This window comes from Phaenicophaeus curvirostris, chromosome 14 (genome assembly GCF_032191515.1).
Source record: "Phaenicophaeus curvirostris isolate KB17595 chromosome 14, BPBGC_Pcur_1.0, whole genome shotgun sequence".
Taxonomy (NCBI): Eukaryota; Metazoa; Chordata; class Aves; order Cuculiformes; family Cuculidae; genus Phaenicophaeus; species Phaenicophaeus curvirostris.
In genome coordinates, this window is record NC_091405.1 from 1,685,193 (window position 1) to 1,705,764 (window position 20,572).

The following is a 20,572-nucleotide window of genomic DNA, read 5'->3' on the forward strand; positions in this document are numbered from 1 at the left end:
GTGCATCAGAAAGACAGTCCTTACCCAGCCGCCTCCTTTTTTATGAGGATAACTAGCAAGCGCTTATTAGGACTATTAAGAGCTTGATGTAAGTTTGCTGGATCTTTTCCAAGAACTATAAATACCCAATCTATTTTGCTTTATTCAGTTCTTTTTGTTTTGCTGATATGATACTAGTTAAGGTTAATGGGGTTTGCTTTAATATTAGACACAGGATCACTTAACTACCTTTAATGAACACTGGAGTCAATGCATTGCAGAGTCATTCACACAGGCATTGCTTCAGGTAAATCAACCAAAAAAAAACGTAAGCCAGGCCAATAAATAAATCTGAGCCGCTTTAAATGTGCCAAATTTTACACCAAAATATATTTGAAAGCCAATGACTTTGGCACATCTTGGATAAGAAAATGGAGGGTTTGGCATCTGTTTCTTTTCAATCCCTTTTCCTTTTTAATGCCCCCTGCACATCCCTCCTGTGCTGGAACTAGGCTGGGAGTGCGAGAAAGATGATTTTTCACAAGTGTTTTTAATAGAAGCAAATGCTTTGCATCTTCGTGCCTTTTATTATTTGGAATGAAAATGGTAAATATATATATAAGGCTTATTTTATGCTAGTCATCAGCACAGGAGAGTGAGCAACAAAGAGGAGGGAGAGAAAAGGAGGAGAGAAAGGAAGAGAAAAAGGAAAGAGAGAAAGAAAGAGAAAGAGAGAAAGAGAAAGATAGAAAGAGAGAGAGAAAGAGAGAAAGAGAGAGAGAGAAAGAAAGAGAGAAAGAGAGAAAGAGAGAAAGAGAGAAAGAGAGAAGAAGAATGAAAGAAAGAAAAAGTAAGAAAGAGGAAGAGGGAGATAAAGTAGTTTTGTGTCTGTGGAAGATAATAGCAACAGTGAGATTCTACATGAGATAATACACTAGTGTCAATAATTATTTATTAACCAGAAATAGGAACCAGAGGAACCTGACCGACTCAGTGAAGTTAACAGAGTAGCTTACCTTATACTAGATGTGAAACTATGCTAACATTAAACCTGCTTTTACCTCATAACACTGACACACAGAGTCACATATGGAGGAAAACCACCTCTCAGACATTCGTCGAAGGCAGGCAGGCAATCTCTTTAAGTACTGAATTCTCATAAAAGCATGCAATATTTCAGCAATAAGGAATGACAGGGTGTTCATTATCGGTTATTAATGTTTGCCTAAATGGAGCAGAAGGCTCAGGCCTTCGGGGGAGTGCAGAGCTCCCAGCGTTGCTTAATTACCGCCTCTTCCTAACCCAGCAATGCCAAGCTCTGCTGCCATGGACCGGCTGTATCATCACATGAGAGTAATTCCATTTGGCTCTGAAAAGGAAAAACAATGCATCTGGGCAGGCTGTTGCACAGGTGATAGAAATTAATCCATTTTTTTCCCCAGATAAACTCCAGACAATACAAGGAATTTGACTGTAACCATCACCTCAACCTGCAGACTCTTTCACCCATGCCACGACAGTTCTCCGACTGTCTCACTACCAGCATGGACAAAAAAGCTAGGAGAAAAGAAAGAACTTTTTCCTCTGTTTTTGTTTTGTTTTGTTTTTTTAATTGAAAAAGTTGAAAAGTCTTATTGCTCTTTCTGGAAGAATCCTTTTTATTTCTGTATTCTACCAATGCCTGGCTGCAGGAGCAAACTCATAAGGATGTGTTGGTCTTGGAGAAGGGGCTTGCTGCAGGTAGGAGGGGAAGACTCATGGGCAGGATTGCTTATTTACTGCAGGCTGTAGCACAGCAGGTATAAGCAAGGCCATATATTCTTTATCATGGCTTTAGGAAAGACTATGACATCAGATATGGCAGTGGCCAAACAGGGAGCGGCTGAGGATGCACTTGGGCAGAATCTTGAAAGATGCCAATGGCTTTGGAGAAAAGAAAAAGCCTTCGTTTTTGTAAGGTGTAGCTGTTACATTGCAATATTGAGTTTCCTCACATAGTTGCGGTGGGTTTTTTTATTGAAGGATGCTATGAACACGTCTTCCAGGTGAATGTGTGCCTTGACTTTAACACCTATTCAATGCTTATGAAATGCATTATGATTGCAGACAAGAAAATCATGGAAGGCAGACTGTTAACAATAAATCATAAATAACAAGGAGATCAAACAAGCTTCTAATAATAATGTGGCCTTCTATTTATTTGTTTATATTCTGTCTACAGAAAATGCGATGCTGGACTGGGGACGGCTTAGGACAACCTTCTGGCATGAAGACAGCTACAAAGCACAAAATACAAAAAAAATGAACTCAGAAAGAAAGAAGAAAAACAGCGTTTTCTTGGCATCAACAAGAAGCTCTTTATTTTTCGTCAAGTTTTCTAAGAAAAAAAATGGAACTAAGACATTTGCAGAAATGAGACAAACTTTCTCTTCAGGTGACAATACTCAAGCAAGCATGTTGTTTTATTGAATTTAAATTGAAAGAAAAAAAGATAGTTTGGAATGGGCTGCCATATCAGGAGAACTGAGAAACTGTGAACTTTGACTGAAAAAAACTCTTTAAAACTGTGAACTGTGAAATGGATGGAAATACCATCGAACCCCCCAACTACACCCTGTGTGTTCATAAGGAGCCATCATCATCTTTGCTAACTCAACGGTATTTAGGGAATGGTTTGCAACATATCTTTTATTCTAATCTTGTAAGAAAAAACAGAAATATTTAATTAGCTGTGACTTTACCATTTCTGTTCAGATGTTTTATTGCGCCTTCTTGCTCCAAACAGCGCAGATGTATTTGCAGCCAGCAGTCGAGGGCAGGAAAGATTTCTTTCCCTTAATAATCTTTTTATTTGCCACACCCAATAAAATCCTTGTAGGGAAAAAGAATCAACACAACCACCATCTCCCGATCGATACTCAAAGCCTAACAGACAGTAATTATCAAAATAAAGAGGAAATCCCATACTGGGCTATGTACCTACCTATTAATCAAAACAACAGAAAATGTCTGCAGCGTTGCTTTTCTAAAATAAGACAAAAGATGCCTCCTTGGGTTACACTTTGAACAGGCTATAATCAAAAGAAAGAGAACCAAGACTAACTAAGCCCCAGGAAGCCGCATTGTCCCTTTAACCCGCAGTATTCCCCATTTCCCATTAGTACTTAACATTTTTCACTATGTTGTGACTGCTATTATTTCATTTAACACTGGTTAATCTGTATCTGAGGTATATGGAAACCCTCTAGATGATAAGATTGGACAGGTTCCAGTGTTGGCAGTTTTCAAGTGTGCACACACTCGGTGTGTTTTGATCCTTCCAGGAGCTCCCTGCTATTTGGACTGCCTGCCAATTCGTTCTTGGATCAGCCTCTCGCTCAGCTCCCACAGGGCTGCAGCCGTCGCTTCGCCCTGTGCCTCCTGCGAGGGCAGGCAGCGGCAGCAGTTGTTGAAGTACATCCCACCCAGCCCCTCCAGCTCCACAGCCGTGGCGCAGTAGACTGTTGTGGCAGCTCCTTGTTGCTGGAATTAAAAGCAAAAAGAGAGAAAAGAAAATATATATTATAATTGTAATTTTGACTGCAGTCTTTAAAGTCATGCATCTTCTGAAAGCTTCAGTGAAAAGCATCACAGCTGACAGGGTGATTTGCATGGGGACAAGGCTGAAGCCCTGCTGAAGATGCTGCCTGCCTGCCTGCTGGCCACTTAGTTACAAAACACCTTAAGGAAGATGGTCTTTTCTTTTCCTCTTAAAGCAAAAGAAAAGAAAAAGACAATCCTGAACCCCAGTCCTGCTCCTGTGTGTTTTGTTCCTTTACAGTAAAAGCTTGGATTGGTGCAGGGACAGGGGCAAGGTCTGCCCAGCTGATGTTTGAAACCAGAACAATTGAGCCAGATTTGAAGGCAGCACCTCCAAACCTCCCAGTTTCCCTTTGGAACGGAGTAAGCATCTTGGTCATCTCCACTTCCTAATCCTGACCAGCAATGCAGGCTGACAGATGTATTTTGTTTGTTTGAGTTTTTAAACCTCTCGTACAAAACTAACCTGAGCGCTCCCATTAAGGCCTATGATGCGGTCGGGGTTGGTGCTAAAACTGCCCATAGAGCGAGTCCAGAGGAGCCCACGAAGATGATCCGAGGGCTGGAGCACCTCTCGTACAAGGACAGGCTGAGAGAGTTGGGATTGTTCAGCCTGGAGAGGAGAAGGCTCTGGGGACAGCTTAGAGCAACCTCCAGCACTGAAAGGGGCTCCAGGAAAGTTGGGGAGGGGCTCTTGATCAGGGGGTGCAGGGATAGGATGAGGGGGAATGGATTTGAGCTGAAAAAGGGGAGATTGAGATGAGATTTTAGGAAGGAATTCTTTCCCATGAGGGTGGGGAGGCCCTGGCCCAGGTTGCCCAGAGCAGTGGTGGCTGCCCCATCCCTGGAGGGGTTCAAGGCCAGGTTGGATGGGGCTTGGAGCCCCTGATCCAATGGGAAGTGTCCCATGGCAGGGACTGGAACTGGATGGGCTTTGAGGTCCTTCCAACCCAAATCATTCCATTATCCTATATCTTTGATCAATAGTTTCACTGTGGGAGTTCTCATCACTGCCTTGTAAGAATGTTTATCTGCTGCAGGACATGAAGCTTTCCAGCGGGATTCTTTGGTCTGAAACAACCATTTGTCATGTGTTATAATGGTTTAAGAAATGGAGCAGGTAGATTAGAAGCTTTTGAGGAATTTTTTTTTCCTGTTTCTTTTTCATTCTCCTTTTCTTTTTCTTACTAAATGAAATTACGTTCAAATAGGAAGAATGGGTTTCTCGGAATTTCTCCAACAGAAACCTGGAGACCAAGGCCAAGGTTTGGGACAAACACCTTGGCAGGCCTGGCACAGATTGAAATTGCAGTACCAGAATAGCTGTAAAGAAGGCAAGAAGCTAGTTTGCTTTGTAAACAGTAATTAAAAATAGTAGGTGAGAGTGCAGAGCAAGACCTAACAGTAATTTAAAACCGATATAATTTATCTGGCATCTTATGATTATTTATGTACATCTTAGTCCTTTCTGTGGTAACTAATTATGAGCTGATAGGAATCAGAATAAAGAGGCTGCCAAGTATGATTGAAAAAGTAAATGAAGAGAAATTAGACGTTGCCACATTAGGGTAATTTAATGGGGAAATAGAATAGACTTCAATCTCTTGTGATTTTCCTCCAGCCCTTTTCTTCTGGCCTTTCATTGTCACAGCCAAGGAAACTCAGGGTGCTGGGGTCAACCTTCAGGAGACCTCTGCTTTGCATTCTCATCCTTCCAGGGCAGCAAGCAGCCTAAAATGCCCCAATTCTCCTTAATTGAGGTGGCTCAAGTTTGTAAATGCAAAGAAAGGCGTATTTGTTTGTAACAAATGCGTTTTTCTCAGAAGATGGGATTAAACCGGTAATAATGACTCTACATCTCAGAAATTATCTCCCGTTACTAGGTAAACCCAAACCATCTGTATTAAGTATATTGAAAGGCATATATTTGTCAATAGACCAAAATATTTTTAAAGATAGTATGATAGATAGTAATCCTCTTATTAAACCAATATCTTTTTTAAAAAAGAGAAAGTATCTTAAAGGCGATATCAGAAACAAAAGAGAGTTCTACTAAAAATATTATTAATAGAGAACAATAAAATTCCTATGCTCATTGGAACTATCCTATAAAGCTCCACAACACAGGTATGATCACTGTATTCAGCTGTTTAGAATGATTCAAAGCCCCTAAAGAGTATCATTAGGTTTTTGCAAGCAATTCAACTGAACTTTTATTAGAAAGGTAAAATTAAACTAAATAGCTCAATGCAAAGTAAAAGCCCTTAAGCTATTTCTGCAAAGCATCTGTCCAGCCAAGCTAAACTTGAGCTTGCTCTACCAGCATGCCAGCTAATTCATAAAATGGAAGTTCATCAGAGCAGTTGAAAATCCAACCCAAACAATAATTAATCTTTTCAAATGAGTCAAATTGACAACTTTTAAATAAAACTCACAATTGGCAGAAAAACGTCCCCCAGTATAACAGCAGTATCAAACATCAAACACTGACAGAACCTGAACTCCAAAAGGAGAGAGCACTTTTCCTTGTGTGAGCATAGGATATTTGCTTTAAGCGATAAAAGATTATGTGGCCGGAAGCCCAAAGCACTTTATCTTGCAATGCCTCCAGTGTTTCACTGAGGACTGGATGTAAGCAATGTGCCATTTGCTTTTTGGCTGTGTATATCTTTACTTCTTTCTAAATGTTCCAATTGTACTAGCTGTTTTGGAAGAAGAAAGTTCAACGGTTCTAGCATTGAAAGAAAAGTACCTTTGTATTACTTAAGAGAAACGCAGTCGTGTTCATCCCTCCATTGACGGAAGGTAAAGCTTTAATAACTGAGAATAAGGACAAACATGGACTCACTAAGCCTCAAAGGTTCCTTCAGATGGCAAAACTGTGAAATGGAAGGTAAATCCCAGATTCTCAAAGCCATCTGGTTCCCTTTGGTGAATGTGAGCCTGTTGCATGCAGAAGTCTGAGGACTGAAGTGACTTGCCCAAGGACAGAGTAGAACAGGTGTCATAGAATCACTCTTTGGGTTAGGAGGGATGTCAGGAGGTCTCCTGTCAAACCTCCTGACCAAAGCGCAATGCCTAGGAGCCCCGTACATGTCATGCTAAATGGAAAGGTCCTTAAGGGACAAATTCCTCCTTCCCATCTATGACTCAGATACCCCAAATCTCCGCAAAGAGCCGGAGCTGCAGATAAGCACAAAATGTCTGTCCTGCTAGCCATGCCTAGCCAGGCTGAGAAACCACTTAGTTTGTCAGTATTGTTTATCCCTCCTGAACATTGCCTCTTGAATGACATCTTTATATGTTGGGCCTTATGTCAGTTTAATAACAAGTTCTAATTTTTCGCTCATCAGCTTTCCTGCTCACATAGCATCAGCATACGACAGCAGAGGATGTTAGGGAATCTAATTAGTAAACAATTCCATACTGCTGATAGAAGATGAAACATTCTTAAACCGATAGAAAGAGCACTTTAATCACTGTTGAATGACTTTCAATGCCAAGCGGTTTGTGCCATGTCAGAACATAATTTGAAGAAGATTAGAGTACTATATAAAAGAATTAATGTTAACAACTTCGTTAAAAAATGTCTTAAACAATGAGCCTGTCAGTTGTCACAGACTCTCCCTGATCTATTGTGAATAACTCCCTCTCTCCCAACAATTTAAACTGATAAACAATGCTAAAAGCACTGGGCAACCTAAACATTTTGTTTTCCCTCCGTCCCAGTTGTACTGGGTGCTAATCACTAGAGCTGGGGGTCAGCCTTCTTTAACCCGCAACAAAGGCAGTGGCTCGCAATGATGAATACACAGGATAAAGAATTTGTGAGAAGCCCAACTGAATCTTTAATCATGCCTCAATGCCATTTCCGATCCAGTCAAACACTGGAAAGCTGCTAGGCAAGCACCATGCTATCAATCTTTCTAGTGCACGTAAAATTACCCGGGAATCTTGTTTGGGATTAAGTTGAAGAGTGTCTTAGTAATAAGGGTTCATCATTCTCTTCCGCAAATCATTTGTCAGTTTGGTAATACAATCTTCAACTGCAGCAGGGTGGGATTTATACAGCAGTTGCTGTTTATTTATAGTTGAGGCTCAAAGATCTAAATTATCCATCCTTCCAAAATCCTTTGTTGAAATGAAAATACTAAGTAGCTACTAGTTCCTAGGTATTTATTTCGTAACTGTTAGCTGTCAATTTGTAACTGATGGCACTGAATACAAATTAATATTGCATATCTTAACAGTAAAAGAAAAGGGATTCTTGATATAGAGTATACGGTAAAACCCTCATTAATATATGCAATGCATCCGTTAGTATTCTGAGATACCATTTATGTTGCTGATAAGAAAACATATTACACGGTTAATGTCTAGTTTTCAGATTTGTCTGCTTTCAAATGCATGTTTATTTTCTAAAATTAGACTCTGGTTCTGAAGCAGGTTTGCATATCAAATGCATAAATAATAGAAAAAACACCATAACTTATCTGTACATTTATCAGCTACAAATGAATGAGATCCACAATGAACTCTGCTAAGGGCACACAGATAGCATTAAGCACTGCCTGCCAGGGAGATGGGATCAGCTTCTTTGAAAAGGAGGGCTTTATTTTCTTATGAAAAATTAAGGATAAAGGCCAGTTATCTCGGTAGCCTGAGGTGAGGTTTAGCATCGTGCATTTTAAAAGATGGCCAGTGGGAAGTGGTGAATTCCAAATGACAAGAGAGGCGAGTGGTTGTGACAAGGGCCAGATTCAAAGCAAGCCGCTCAAGTGAAATGAAAAGGCAAGTGCTTCCCTAAAACTCTTCAGGCTGTTTCTTGGGACTACAAGACAAAGCCAACACATCCCTAACACAAATCCACCAGATCCAAACCATGGCACTGCGAATGTACCATTTATAGTGGGGTAACTCATTACACAGCAGTGTGAAAATGAGGTAGCATGAACATATTCCAGATCATGAAAACAATGGGATCTCCCATACCTTCCTTGTGCCTCTGAAAAGCACCCTGAAGAGTCCAAATACATTCTTCTATAGAAAGAAAAACTCCCCATTACCCAGCTTCAGCCATGGCCATTTCCTGACTTGATGTGAAATATAAAATCTCCTTGGAATAACAAACAAAATTATATTAAGCCTATTTCCACAATCAGCAGTTCCAAATTGCCCAAGCCAAATCCTATAGTTACAGCCACAATTTTCTGTTCCTAAAACGTCATCTTCACCTGCTCAGGTCCATTGCCTTCTCTGGGGCCCCACAGATTTGCAGTCACCAAGGATCTGCTCTGTTGCTTGTTGCAAACCCGGCGTTGATGCTTGGGGCTGTGGGGCGATGCTGCCTGGCTGCTGGGGTGTGCGTCCATCTGGCTGGCCAAGCCGGGCACGGGCTCCAGGCTGCGGCTCAGCAGCCGAGCTTTGGCTTATCTCGTGGCAGAAAACTGCCCCCTGCATGGATTTGTTTCCTTTTGGGACTGCTAGCAACTCCAGGTGGGATTTTGGTGTAGTCTTCTCAGATTATACTTAATTCTTTCTCTGTAATGTTAAAACGTTTCAGCAGATGAGCTGAATTGGTAGATTCTCCTATCAAGTCTTGCAAAGCATGCAGAGCCTGATGACCTCTTCACAAAAATCTAAGCAGGTCTAAAATCCTCATGTCCTCACCCAGCTTTCAGGATTTTCCAGTGTCTGAAGTGCTTTTAGGGGTGGTCACAGAGCTGTTTGGTGGTACCGTCCCTGGCTGAAGCTGGTCATAGCAGAGGGAGCTACTTCTCAGCGTCAGGAGTTACTGTGCTCCATTCCGTACTGGGGTCACTCAGAGCTGTGGGGAACAGTCACTTCTCGTACGATGCAGTGAAAAAATTTTAGTCTCACATGTGAGATGACAGGAGAACTGTTCAGTTCCTGCTGCAGTCCTCTTACTCAGAGTGATCCCAGGTGCACAGTTATCTTATGACTGACACTCAGAATATGTATGCATTAGTCTCCTGTAAGAAAATAAGATTCCCTGATTGCTTTTTCAGCAAGGAAATATGGAATTGAGATCTGCCTTTGCTAGTTTGGGTGAGGATGATAAACTGAAATAATTCTGTAGCTAAAAAAATAAAACTTTGGAGCTGCCAAATATGATCTAAGAGACAAATCGGGCTCAGCTGACTTCAGGTCCCATCTCCACCCAAGTGCTGGCAGGAACACGTGACCTGAACTGAGCCTGTAATTACAGCCTTTTCAAAGGTTTCACTGAACCACATCTGAACCAAAGATTCTCAACCACCTCCTCTTGCCCCACCACCACATTTAAACCAACAAAGCTTCTCTTAGGAGATAATACAACGGATAAACCAAACTATCCAAGGTCTGCTTTTTTTCCTGGATATATGCCTTTTTCTATTAATTCCCAACTACAAAGACTCAAAACTCTATCAGCTGCTCTCCTTGCAAAGTATAGTTGGCTTCAAGCTGTAACTTTTCTTAGCATCCTTAAGACCTACACATTTACAATATTCTTTACATACATTATAGAAGATAAGTGTGCTATATTCTTTGAATAAGGAAACTGCAGTAGTTCAGGAAAGAGGATTTGTTTTCAACTGCTGAGGCATTAAGACCTAGTGATTATTTCAACTATTCAGTATATGCAGCTATATTTAACTTACATCCTGGGTTTTAAGTTTGCAAAAGAAAATGTGTCCATTGTAATAAATGTATTTTGATAATGCATCACGTTGTTTGTGTTATGCAACACCCCATATGTTCTCAATTACGGCAACGATTGTGCTTGAAAACTTCCAACCTCCAGCACCCAGTGTCAAACAGATTGTCTGCAATCATTCTACAGGGAAAAAAACCAAACAATGCAGGATGACAAGTGAGGAGAACTAGGTTGGCTTTCTCTTTTCAGCTTTTGCTTCCCAAGTGAACTTGGACAAGTCACTTCAATTCCACGTACCCCACTTTGTTGTTTTTTCTGGTTGTGAGGACTAGTTCAGATTTATGGAGTGCTTCCACATTTCCTGATGAAAAGCACTGTGTAAGTATGAAGTGTTATATTATAAAACATGGTTAAAGTGCTTGGAAGATGTAGAACAAGGTTGGTGAAAGAGCTGACAAAAATGTAATTACCTTTCAAAATCATGGATATTTTTCTCTTTTGTGTAGACTTAATTCTTTAACTTGTGAAGCCACCTGGTACAACAGGCTCTATTCCCTCTCTCACCCTGCTTCTTTTTGCCCAGCATGTAGAGAACTTGGTAAAACTCTTATTAGCCAAAACACCATTAAATTCTTCAAAAAGAGATGCTTTAGAGGGAACCAGCCCTTGATCCATGGGCTCACCTCTCCTATCCTTTGCGTAAGCTGGAAAGAGCCATCACGGCATACTGGGGTAGGATTCAGCTGCCTAACGTGGTCTTAAGGCATCTGAGCTGCCTTAGGATATCCTGGCTGCTCTACAGCTATTCTTCAGAGGGGTTTGCCATAGGTTCAGTGTTGTATTTGCCAGCCTCTCCAGGAATCTCAAATAAGCCCGTACAATGTTTAAGACAGCACCAGACACCTATGTCTGTGCAACATAAATGCTCTTATCAAGGCACCTGAAAGGGAGTTGGTTCCCACAGGCAGCCCTGTATTCCTTCCTTCCTCATTGAAGTCCACAACCAGCTTCTGAAAATTCTTTCAAGTCTGACACAGAGGCATCTTAAGCTTCAAAAACTTTAATGAAGCATACGGTGCTACCCGGCCCAATCAGGATTGCATGAGCAGGAGCAACAGCATGCCTGGCAGGCTGCTCATCTTGGCCTTTTTACACACATTGCATTCCCACACAGATCACTTCTGCATTTTCTTCTGCCTGCTGAACTCCCGTTCACACCTGATTTACACTTTAAGCCATCACTGCTCCACTGAAGTGGCACTTTTGAACGCTGCATGCAAATTGCTACAATCCCGCGTTGCTTCCCTTTTCCTCTTGCAGGATGGAGTGGCGTTGTGATGCTGCACCCTCCCGCTCATTTCTGTGGATTTAGGAAAAATCCCTGAGGAAAATGATCCATCTTCATTCCAGAGTGTAACAGGTTGAGTGTGCGATCAGGTTGCCCGTGTTATGTTCCTGGCAGTTGCTTGTACCCGTCCCTCCCTGCCGACACTGGCCAGTGCTGCGAGAAGCAGAGACTCCTTGGGCATCGTGGCAGCACTACTGGGAGCTGATCACACCCCAAAATCCCTGTCACTCTCTTTCCAAGATTCTATGATATGTATTTATATACACATGAGTTCTATCATTGCTTGTTGGCCACTGTCAAAGCTGGAAATCCTCTGGAGGATATTGGAAATCCTCCTGAAACACACACCCTTCCCACTGAGGGTGGATTCTTCCCGGCAACGGTGATGTGAATAGCTGGGCAAACAGGCTGTGGACAATAAGCCTTGACTGCCAAAACGACAGAGTAGATATGCTGCTGAAAGGGAATCATCAGGATAGGGCTTGCTGGTGTGCAGATGTACATAGATGAGAATTCGTTGAAAACACTTCTGTTATTAACTTATGCTGATGTGAAATGCTTTACGGTTTTGCTATACCTAATTTTACTTATATATACACTTCATATTATATAAATGTATGTATACATACAGTACTGTATATGCTGTACATATTATATAGCTTTTTAATACTATTACTAGTCAAAATTTAGACTTTTTCATATGCAGTATTGCAAAGAATGTCACCGCAGACTGAAATTCGGCTTCCTCCTTCAATGCACAGACAATTTTTTAGACTGAATTTCATTTTAGTGATCAATAAAAAAAAAAAAAAAGGCCCCACACAACACAATGCTTTTTAAGCAAGTGACCTTTTGGGACAAATATTTAATAAGCTGTTTGTTTAGATTTTAAGGATACACATTCTTTTTCCTCTGTTGGTACAGACCCACATGCACATACACACACATCTCAGTAGAACAATGCATTGAAAACCATGGGGTGTTATGATGGGGACGTATCATGGTAAGAAATTAACTACTAACTCTGTCTTCCAGAAACTAATTAAGGGAATGTATTTTGCAATAACACAGATCTAGCAAACAGGCCTCTGATGTCTAGGCTTAGAGCTGTAAGCCAGGCACTTCTGTATTATGTATGTGTGATTTTCATAGATAGCCTGCTGTAAAGTGTGCCCTGTTAGTGCATCTTTCAGGCGCAAAGACACTAGCCTTGTTAATATTTCATTTAGTACATACTGTAGAGTCTCATTTATATTACTTCTATAATTAATGGTGATAGCTTAGGCACTGCCTTTACAAGGAGAGATCCCTGTATGTTGGTCGATGGATAATGAGAAACAATAGATATTTCATTCACCAGCAGCTTGTTGCTAGTTAGTAGGAAATTATTGTGTGTACTGTTGCTTTAATTGCCAGGGTAAATAACGCTGCCGCTGTGTTAGTGAACATTTTAAAGCACTTGATGCAAATAGACTAGAAACAAAACACACACACACACACAAAAAATTACCTTTATGATGCTATCCCTTAGCATAGCGCGTTACAAAGGTATGTCTTACACCATTTGCGTTCTATCATGCAAATATATCTTAATATGCATGTCCTGACTATTCAACTACTGTATTTTAGGAAATGCAATTATGCTGCCTTTCTCTTCTCCTATGTAGACTGTAAATAACTGTAGATCTTTCTCTTGTTTTCCTATGTAAATATATGTAAATACTAACAAGCTATGCATGCTGATATTCTAGGCAATTTCAGGTACTTTTATAATCTGAAGGCATGTACTTTAACTGGTTTGTTAAAAAAAAAAATCAACTCTCTGAAATCCTTTAAAGCTCATTAGAAATTAAAGATTTCTTACTAGACTGGTTCGCTCAATCTCAGTTGCTTTTTGTTTATTTTTTCCCTGCTTTGCCACCACTTTCCCCCAAGCCCCACCACCGCGAACTCCAAGGCTGCTTTCTCCAAAGCATGGAGTCCCACCTTGGGACACGATTCATTCCCTGACTGAGGATGTGCACCATTTAGATTCAAAACCACCCTCCTAGAGGCAAAGCACCACCCTCTCCATCCTACTAGTGATGCTTTTCCTACTGCAGCCCAGGATGTTGACAACCCTTTTTTTTTGCTGCAGGGAAACGCTGCTAGCACATGTTCAACAGGACCTCTGTTTTCTGCAAAACTGCTTTCTGTCAAGCTGCCCCCCAGCTTTTACTGGTGCACAGGTTTATTCCTCCCCAGCTTCCTTTTGCGGAACTTCTGTTGCTTCAGCATATTTGCCGAGAGCGAGCTTGGTCCTGTTCTCCAGGTCATAAATGAAGAAGTTAAACAGTCCCCCTGGGGGACGGCACTAATGACTGGCCTCTAACTGGGCTGTGAACTGCTGGTCTCAGCCCTCTCAGGCTCACCAGCAACCAGGTTGTCAGTCTACCCTGCAATCTGCCCAGACTTCATCTTGTCTATGAGGATGTTATAGGAGAAGTGTCACACTGAGCATCCACTGCTGTCTTCTCAGCTACCAAGCCATCTTGTCATAGAAAGCTGTCATGTTGGTCAAACTGATTTCCCTTCAACACAGACTTGGATGGGGGGAATTCTATCCCCTTTGCTCTGACATCTCCTTCTGTTTAATGATGTTCTCTATTTTATGTTCTCAGCCCATAATCCATCGAGTGAGGATCTAACACCAGTAGTGCAAGGGCTGGGGGTAAGGGCAGATGCCAGTCAGCCAAGAGCAGTCCCCTCATCTCTGGCCGTGTCTCTGATCTCTGGCAGTGCTGCTGTCTGCCTGCTCTCTCTGACATACTCCTCTGTTCGAACACACTCTTCGTGTTTCTTTTCTGGCATGCTTATGACTTTGACAGACTGTAAAAATAATTTGATAAATAGCTTGATAAATTTCCCCATCTCTTCCCTCCCGAGCTGTAGCACTGTTTGTGGGAGCCTTTCAATTCAGGGAGTGTGAACAAAAATGAAATTACCTAAGCTTATAAATCAAGTCACCTCCTGCATACAAATTTGGAGGCAAGGTTTCAATTTAGCTCTCTTCTTCCTTCATATTTTTTTTTTTTTTGGTTCATGTATTAAATGAAGATTTCCATGAGGAAAATGGTAAGAAGAAAAAGAAATTCATTTATCCAGTATGGTAAGGGGTCAGGGGGAAACTCCTGTGCATTATCTATCAAAACCCAATGCAACGATAACTTCCTAATCAAAAGAAAACAGCTTTCACAGCCGAAGAGGCTTTTTCCGGAGTAGATGTATAAGAACACACACATTAATTTACAGGATCTTCATGACTTCTTAAGTTCCTCAAACTTTGCTTGGTGGCTGGCAAAGATCTCTTTCCAGTCCTTGAAGACTCTTTTAAGAGGAACATTTAAAAGCTGAGCTGACACGGGCATTATGTTCAAGTGCAAGCTGTACTATTCTTTAATAGAGGGCGTAGAAATGGTTCATAAGATTATTATCTTTCTACAGACAAAACCCATTACCTTCACACTAGGAGGGAAAAGCTAGTTTTTAACTTATATAAAACGGAATCAATTATCAATATCTTTGCATGGTTTCCCGGCTCTGCTGGAAAGCAGTCACAGTGATAAACACACAGACCCATTTGGCAAAAGGGGTCCTGTCTGTGCTGGGCATTTTGTTACACCTTCACATTTAATAAAATCATATCTGCAGAAGAAAAAATAAGTAGTAATGATTTGTATGCAGGGATTCTGCCCTGAAAGTTACAAGAAGAGACAGGAATCGCATTTGCAGACTGATTGCCTGGCTCCTATTTCTTTAGACTTCTTCCCAGTAAAACAGGAATGAACAAATAAAAAGCAGTCATCAATACAAAGTCAAATGCAGTGGCAAACCAGTACAGGTCAGAGCATCCTTACAGCACATTGGTGTGGAAGAAAAGCACTCCTTCAGCAACCTCTGCCATATAATCCTTATCATCCAGCCTCTCACATTAAGGATTTTGTTGCCTTTACCAGTGGCTGTCACAGATGCTTTTGTTTCCAGTGAGAAAAGGAAAGCAGGAAGGTTAGTGGTGCCTTTTTACGGTAAAAAGCATCTACACATGTCCATTGTTTCTTAAACTACTACTTACTTCTTTCAGTAGACAATGTCTAACCTGCTCTACCTCTGTGTCCCTCAGCAAAAGGATCAGTAAGTGCATCAGGCATCCTCAAAAAAATTGCATACCCAGCTGCTTTCCTAGCATGTACAAACTCAGATGCACATACAGGTGCAATGTAAATAAAACACAAAACCCTAGAAGCTAGTAATGGTGTCTGGGAAGGAAATGTTCATTATTAGACTCTTATTTATTTATCCCATTCACGAGGTCTGCTTCTACAAAGCACTTAATGATAAATGACACATTTGCAAATTATCTTCTGGGTGCTGATGAGAAATCAGCAACCTGCGAGTTACTGTGACTTTGAGTGAGTACACTCCACTGCGAATCTCGTTGGTGGAGAAGCCTGCCAAATGAGTGCATTAGTATATTAGGAATCTAATAAATTGAGTAACAAGCATTTGATGAAAAATAGCTGTACCATCCGTTACAGTTATCATCGCAGCCAACAAGGCTACCGGGGTTGGGGTTTTGAAGGCTGCTGATAAAAGAGATGTGGCTGCACTGTGCCATGCTCTAGCAGCATCTCCCTGCTAACTGTGCATTGTAACAAACCCTCAACGAGACACAGGACCTCCTTTACCTAAGCTTTCTTCTGCTTCTTCATGGCACTTTAAAGGATTTAAACCGTTGCAGTCTTACTTAGTCTTCTCTTATCCTTCCCACTGCAAAATGTAGGAAACTGGGATGGTGGAGAAAACTCTTCTGACAATCCAGCACTGAATGAGCTTCTCCACCTGGGAAGGAGCTGGAGGAGGCACTTTCTGTTATACAGCTCAGCACTGTTCAAACATCAGAGACTGCTTTCACGTTCACAATCTGTAAACTTCAAGCTTGTTAATTATGATCACAAACATAATAAGCTAAAGGAGCAAGAAGGCTTTGCCTCTATTCACGTTCAACAGACAGGCATGTCATGCAATCAAATTAGTTTCAGGAGAGGCTCGGAGTCCTACTTCTGATACAGTGTCCTAGTGCAAAAATTAAAAGTCAGGAAATAAATGTTCACCCAGCACTTCACCTGTGTCGCTCACTGCTTTGCTGGATATTTAAGAAGCCCTGTTCCTTCTATGAACCAAACAGATGATCCCCCCCTGCCTAGGAAGGCACAAGCACCCAACACATTCAAGCCCACGGGACCTGCAGGCAGGGTAATTAAAAGCCCAAGGTTAACTGTGTCCAGAGCCCCGTGGAAAGGTTTGGCTGCTGGCACCGGCAAGCCCTGCACAGCCCACCCGAGGCACTGTGGGTGCTTGCCACTCCTCTGGGGAGAGGAGGGCACATGGCACATCGCAGCCACGCTCTGTCCTGGCAAAGCTGCTCTGAGTAGATTATGTCTTTTCAGGCTAATTAATTCTAGTAAGAGCAATACAGCCTTACATTCACAATTCAGAAATCTTCTGCATGCCGCCTAATTTGTTTAAAGTAGAGAGGAACCCAATTCATTATAAAAGCCCGTTTGTCGTCTGCCAACAAATCCCAGTAAACACTCCAAACTCCACACACATAAGAAAAGCTCCTTCTCTACCTTCCCAAAATTGCATTTCTGCTTTTACCTGAGACATTTGCAAGATCCCACAACTCTGTCAACAGTCGCTCTCGAGTTTTGTTTAGCTTATCATCAATAGGCTCTGCTTTTGTGAGTGGACAAGTCATTTGAGTGTGCACCACGGTTATAATGGCCTGACTGACAGCTCAGCCAGATAAACACAAGAGAATAACAGACGTAGGAACAATCTGGGTATTCATTTTGTCCGTTCAACCGGGTTGAAAGGATTTGCCAGCCAAGGGCACAACACTTCAGGCTAATTTGCTCAGCCAAAGCACTGCCAGAGTATAAGGCTGCGAGCAGATGACTGATGTTGGGGAGACCCACGTCCCCAGATGAGGTACTTATTATTCACCTCTGTCTTTTGGGAAATGAAAGCATTTTTTATTCAAAGCATCCATTTGAAAGAGGAAAACATGTAGAAATTAACTTCGGCCCAAACTTTGAACCCTTCTCCCCGCTTCCCTGCTTCTGCATTAATTCCAGGTTCTTGTCCTTGTCCTTGCCACCCTGAACACTGCAGCAGTTTTCTTTCCTTTCTTCTTTCCCCCTATACATTTTCTTCTCCTTTCCTTCTCACATACTTTCTTATCTGCTGCTTGGCAGTTTTGATCCTATATCTGACAGCAGGTACCTTTTCTTTCTTTTCCACCTTCCATTTTGATGCCATACCTGCTCAGCTTTGCAAACCCCAGAGGCTCAGCTCTGTCTTCACAGTGTCTGAGACAGAAGCGAGTGCTCGGGATATCCTGGCTGTGTCTTGCACGTGAAATGCAGTCTGCAATCTTTTGGCTGATAATTAGCCCCACACTTGTACGGGAGCTGTGTGCTAGCCCTGTGCCGCATTAGGCACCGCACCATTACGGAGCCAAGCAACACAGGACTAGTGAAATGACAATGCCATCCTTGTTAAGGGATGTTGTGTCCTGCACATTTTAAGCATTCTGTGTTTAGAGTGATAGAGCCATGAGTCAACCTGCTAATCACGTAAAAATAAATGACAGGTAGAACAGCCAAGCTTGTACTAAGAGAAGGTAACCACCACTCTGACATGTTCCCTCAAGCAAGCAATCAAAATAATAACAGTTTACAGTGGAGGTTTGCAAGTTTGCTCCCATTAATTAAGTTCCATTTTCTGGCACGTTGAGTTTTAAATAATTTTCTCTAGGATGGATTTCAACAACTCTTTTCTCCTGCTGAAGCCCAAAGGCCCAATCCTGCTCTTGGTGACAGCTGCACCCCTCTACCAGCTTCAGCAAAGTGTGGAGCTGAGACACAAGGTGTAGTGGTGCTGTGGTGAACCCCGAGCATCCCAGAGGAGAGTCCACAGCCGGAGTGTGGTGGGCTGGGAACAACAGCCCTTGCAGAAGTGACGCACTAACAGCCTCAGACACATCACAGGAGGAATGCAAAGTGCACCTGACATTTCTTTTGATCTACTCCTAAGAAGCATTAAAAGGCACATTAATGTGCTGCTTTAGTGCATGTTCAATGTGATAGTTGGAGACATAACTGAGCCTTTCACAAAAGTCTAATTGGGGAGAAGAATAAACTTATTGTTTCCTCCTCTGGACATGCACCCTGGAACATAGGCAGAGTTGACATTTGCATGAAGCATGTTGCTGTTTTGCATTTTAAATCCAGGCGTGCTAAATGTAGGCTGAGCGATCACTTTGACTATTGTTAGGAAATCACTACATGTCCACCAGTATTTCTACAGATGTAGGAACTGATACTGCCCCGTGCCAGGTCCCCTCTCCCTAATGCTACCGAACACCAAAATTCAAATATACAAGTCTGTATGGGTATGTTTACATAAATTACTCACTTAGAAGATCAAGTAAACACTGATAAAGTATCTGGGCATACAGCTCCTTTCATGCAAATGTTTCGTATTGACCAGAGATCCTCACACACAAATCATATTCACATTTAGTAACAGAGTTTTGTGCCTTGAGCTAGTGCTACTTAGACCTCATCAGACTATCAAGAACCTTTGCATCTCTGTGCTTTCAGTTGCCATGTCAAATTTCCTTTGCTCTTTTAAGACAACCACACAATGAACAAACTGCAACGACAAACCAAGTGACACAGAAAAAAGGAAAGTAAAATGATAACGGTCCTACCCGTGTTAATCAATAGTAGAATAAAGGGAGCAGAGAAAGTCAGGTGTCAGTTCCCTAGCAGAGGTAACGTGAGGAAGGACATTACAGTGGCATCTTGAATTTTGCTGAAGACTACTTATTCCTTGCTCCTATTTCTATCAGCTTAGGTGAATGCTTATACATCTGGCCAGCATTATATTTTGCTGAACTCTACTTTCTTCTCTGTGCAATACTCCTTACATCTGTTATGCTGATAATTTATGTCCCAGATTAGCTCTATACAACACCCTCAATGCTTTATCTCTGGAAGGATTAGAGGCTTTATGCTGCCCACTTAATTTGTCTGCAGCACCTCTTTCCAGCCTCAGCCAAGCTCCTTGGTCAGAGTTCTCTGCTGCAGCACTAATGATGCCAATACGGTTACACTAAGACATGCACCTCTCAAACTCTTTTGGCAAAGAGTCTAATCGGTGAAAACCATTAGCTTTCTTTTCTTGAAGCTCTCACTCAATCTAGCCCCAAGAATTGTAATGCCAGGGAAGAAAAGGCTGAGAAATGGGAGCCCAGAGAGCCCTGCTGCTTGTCTCAGTGCCTGGCGCTAACCAGAAGGCATGATCCTCGCTGCCAACACATGCCAAGTCCGCTGGAAACAAACAGTGTGTCCTGGTCAAACTTGGCGTGTAGACTGAAAAAAAAAAAAAAAATTAGGGAAGGCAACTGGGAACATAACGGATGCAATTCTGTTCTTTTTTATGATATTTAGAGAACATCACCAGTTCTTCCTAGCTGGTCCCAATTCAGGATTAAAGGAACTCCCTTTCCAAGCCTGCACATGCCACTCAATGCTTCCAAACCACTTTGAGGCTCTTCCTCTCCCAGCTTCTGGATGTCCACATTTTGTCTTGACAATAACATGATTTTCCTCTTGCAAACAAGGTAACATCATTCCCACCACAAATAAGAAAGACACTTTTTCTTTGTGCTACTACTTTGGGTAATGTTCAAGATGGTTTCTGATGAATCCATCTTGAAAACCAGAAAAAGGAGAGAATCCCACTGGAAGTTCACTAAATTGTTTGTCTTACGTGAAAAAAATTGAAATACAAACCAAACTTACAGAAAACTCTAGGATTTCAGATAGAGTACACAAGATTTTTAGAGACTTTTCTCTTAACTTCGTCCCTTAAATAGACCTTTAAGAAGCAACCAGTGT

At 41.7% G+C, this 20,572-nt stretch overlaps 2 protein-coding genes across 5 annotated transcripts in view; one reads left to right on the forward strand and one right to left on the reverse strand.

The window, feature by feature from the left end:
* Positions 1-2,215, forward strand: part of MAF (MAF bZIP transcription factor) — a 202,437-nt gene extending 200,222 nt beyond the window's left edge. Inside the window, exon 4 of the transcript XR_011338452.1 lies at positions 2,201-2,215. The gene's annotated coding sequence lies outside the window, so the exon portion shown is untranslated. The remainder of the gene's footprint in view (positions 1-2,200) is intronic.
* WWOX (WW domain containing oxidoreductase) overlaps positions 2,174-20,572 on the reverse strand; it is a 546,141-nt gene continuing 527,742 nt past the window's right edge. Inside the window, exon 10 of one of the 4 annotated variants that reach the window (XM_069868321.1) lies at positions 2,174-3,501. In XM_069868321.1, coding sequence (XP_069724422.1) covers positions 3,224-3,501 — 278 coding nt within the window. In that variant the 3' untranslated portion in view covers positions 2,174-3,223. The remainder of the gene's footprint in view (positions 3,502-20,572) is intronic. The other 3 variants (XM_069868320.1, XM_069868322.1, XM_069868330.1) reach the window with 3 other exon arrangements.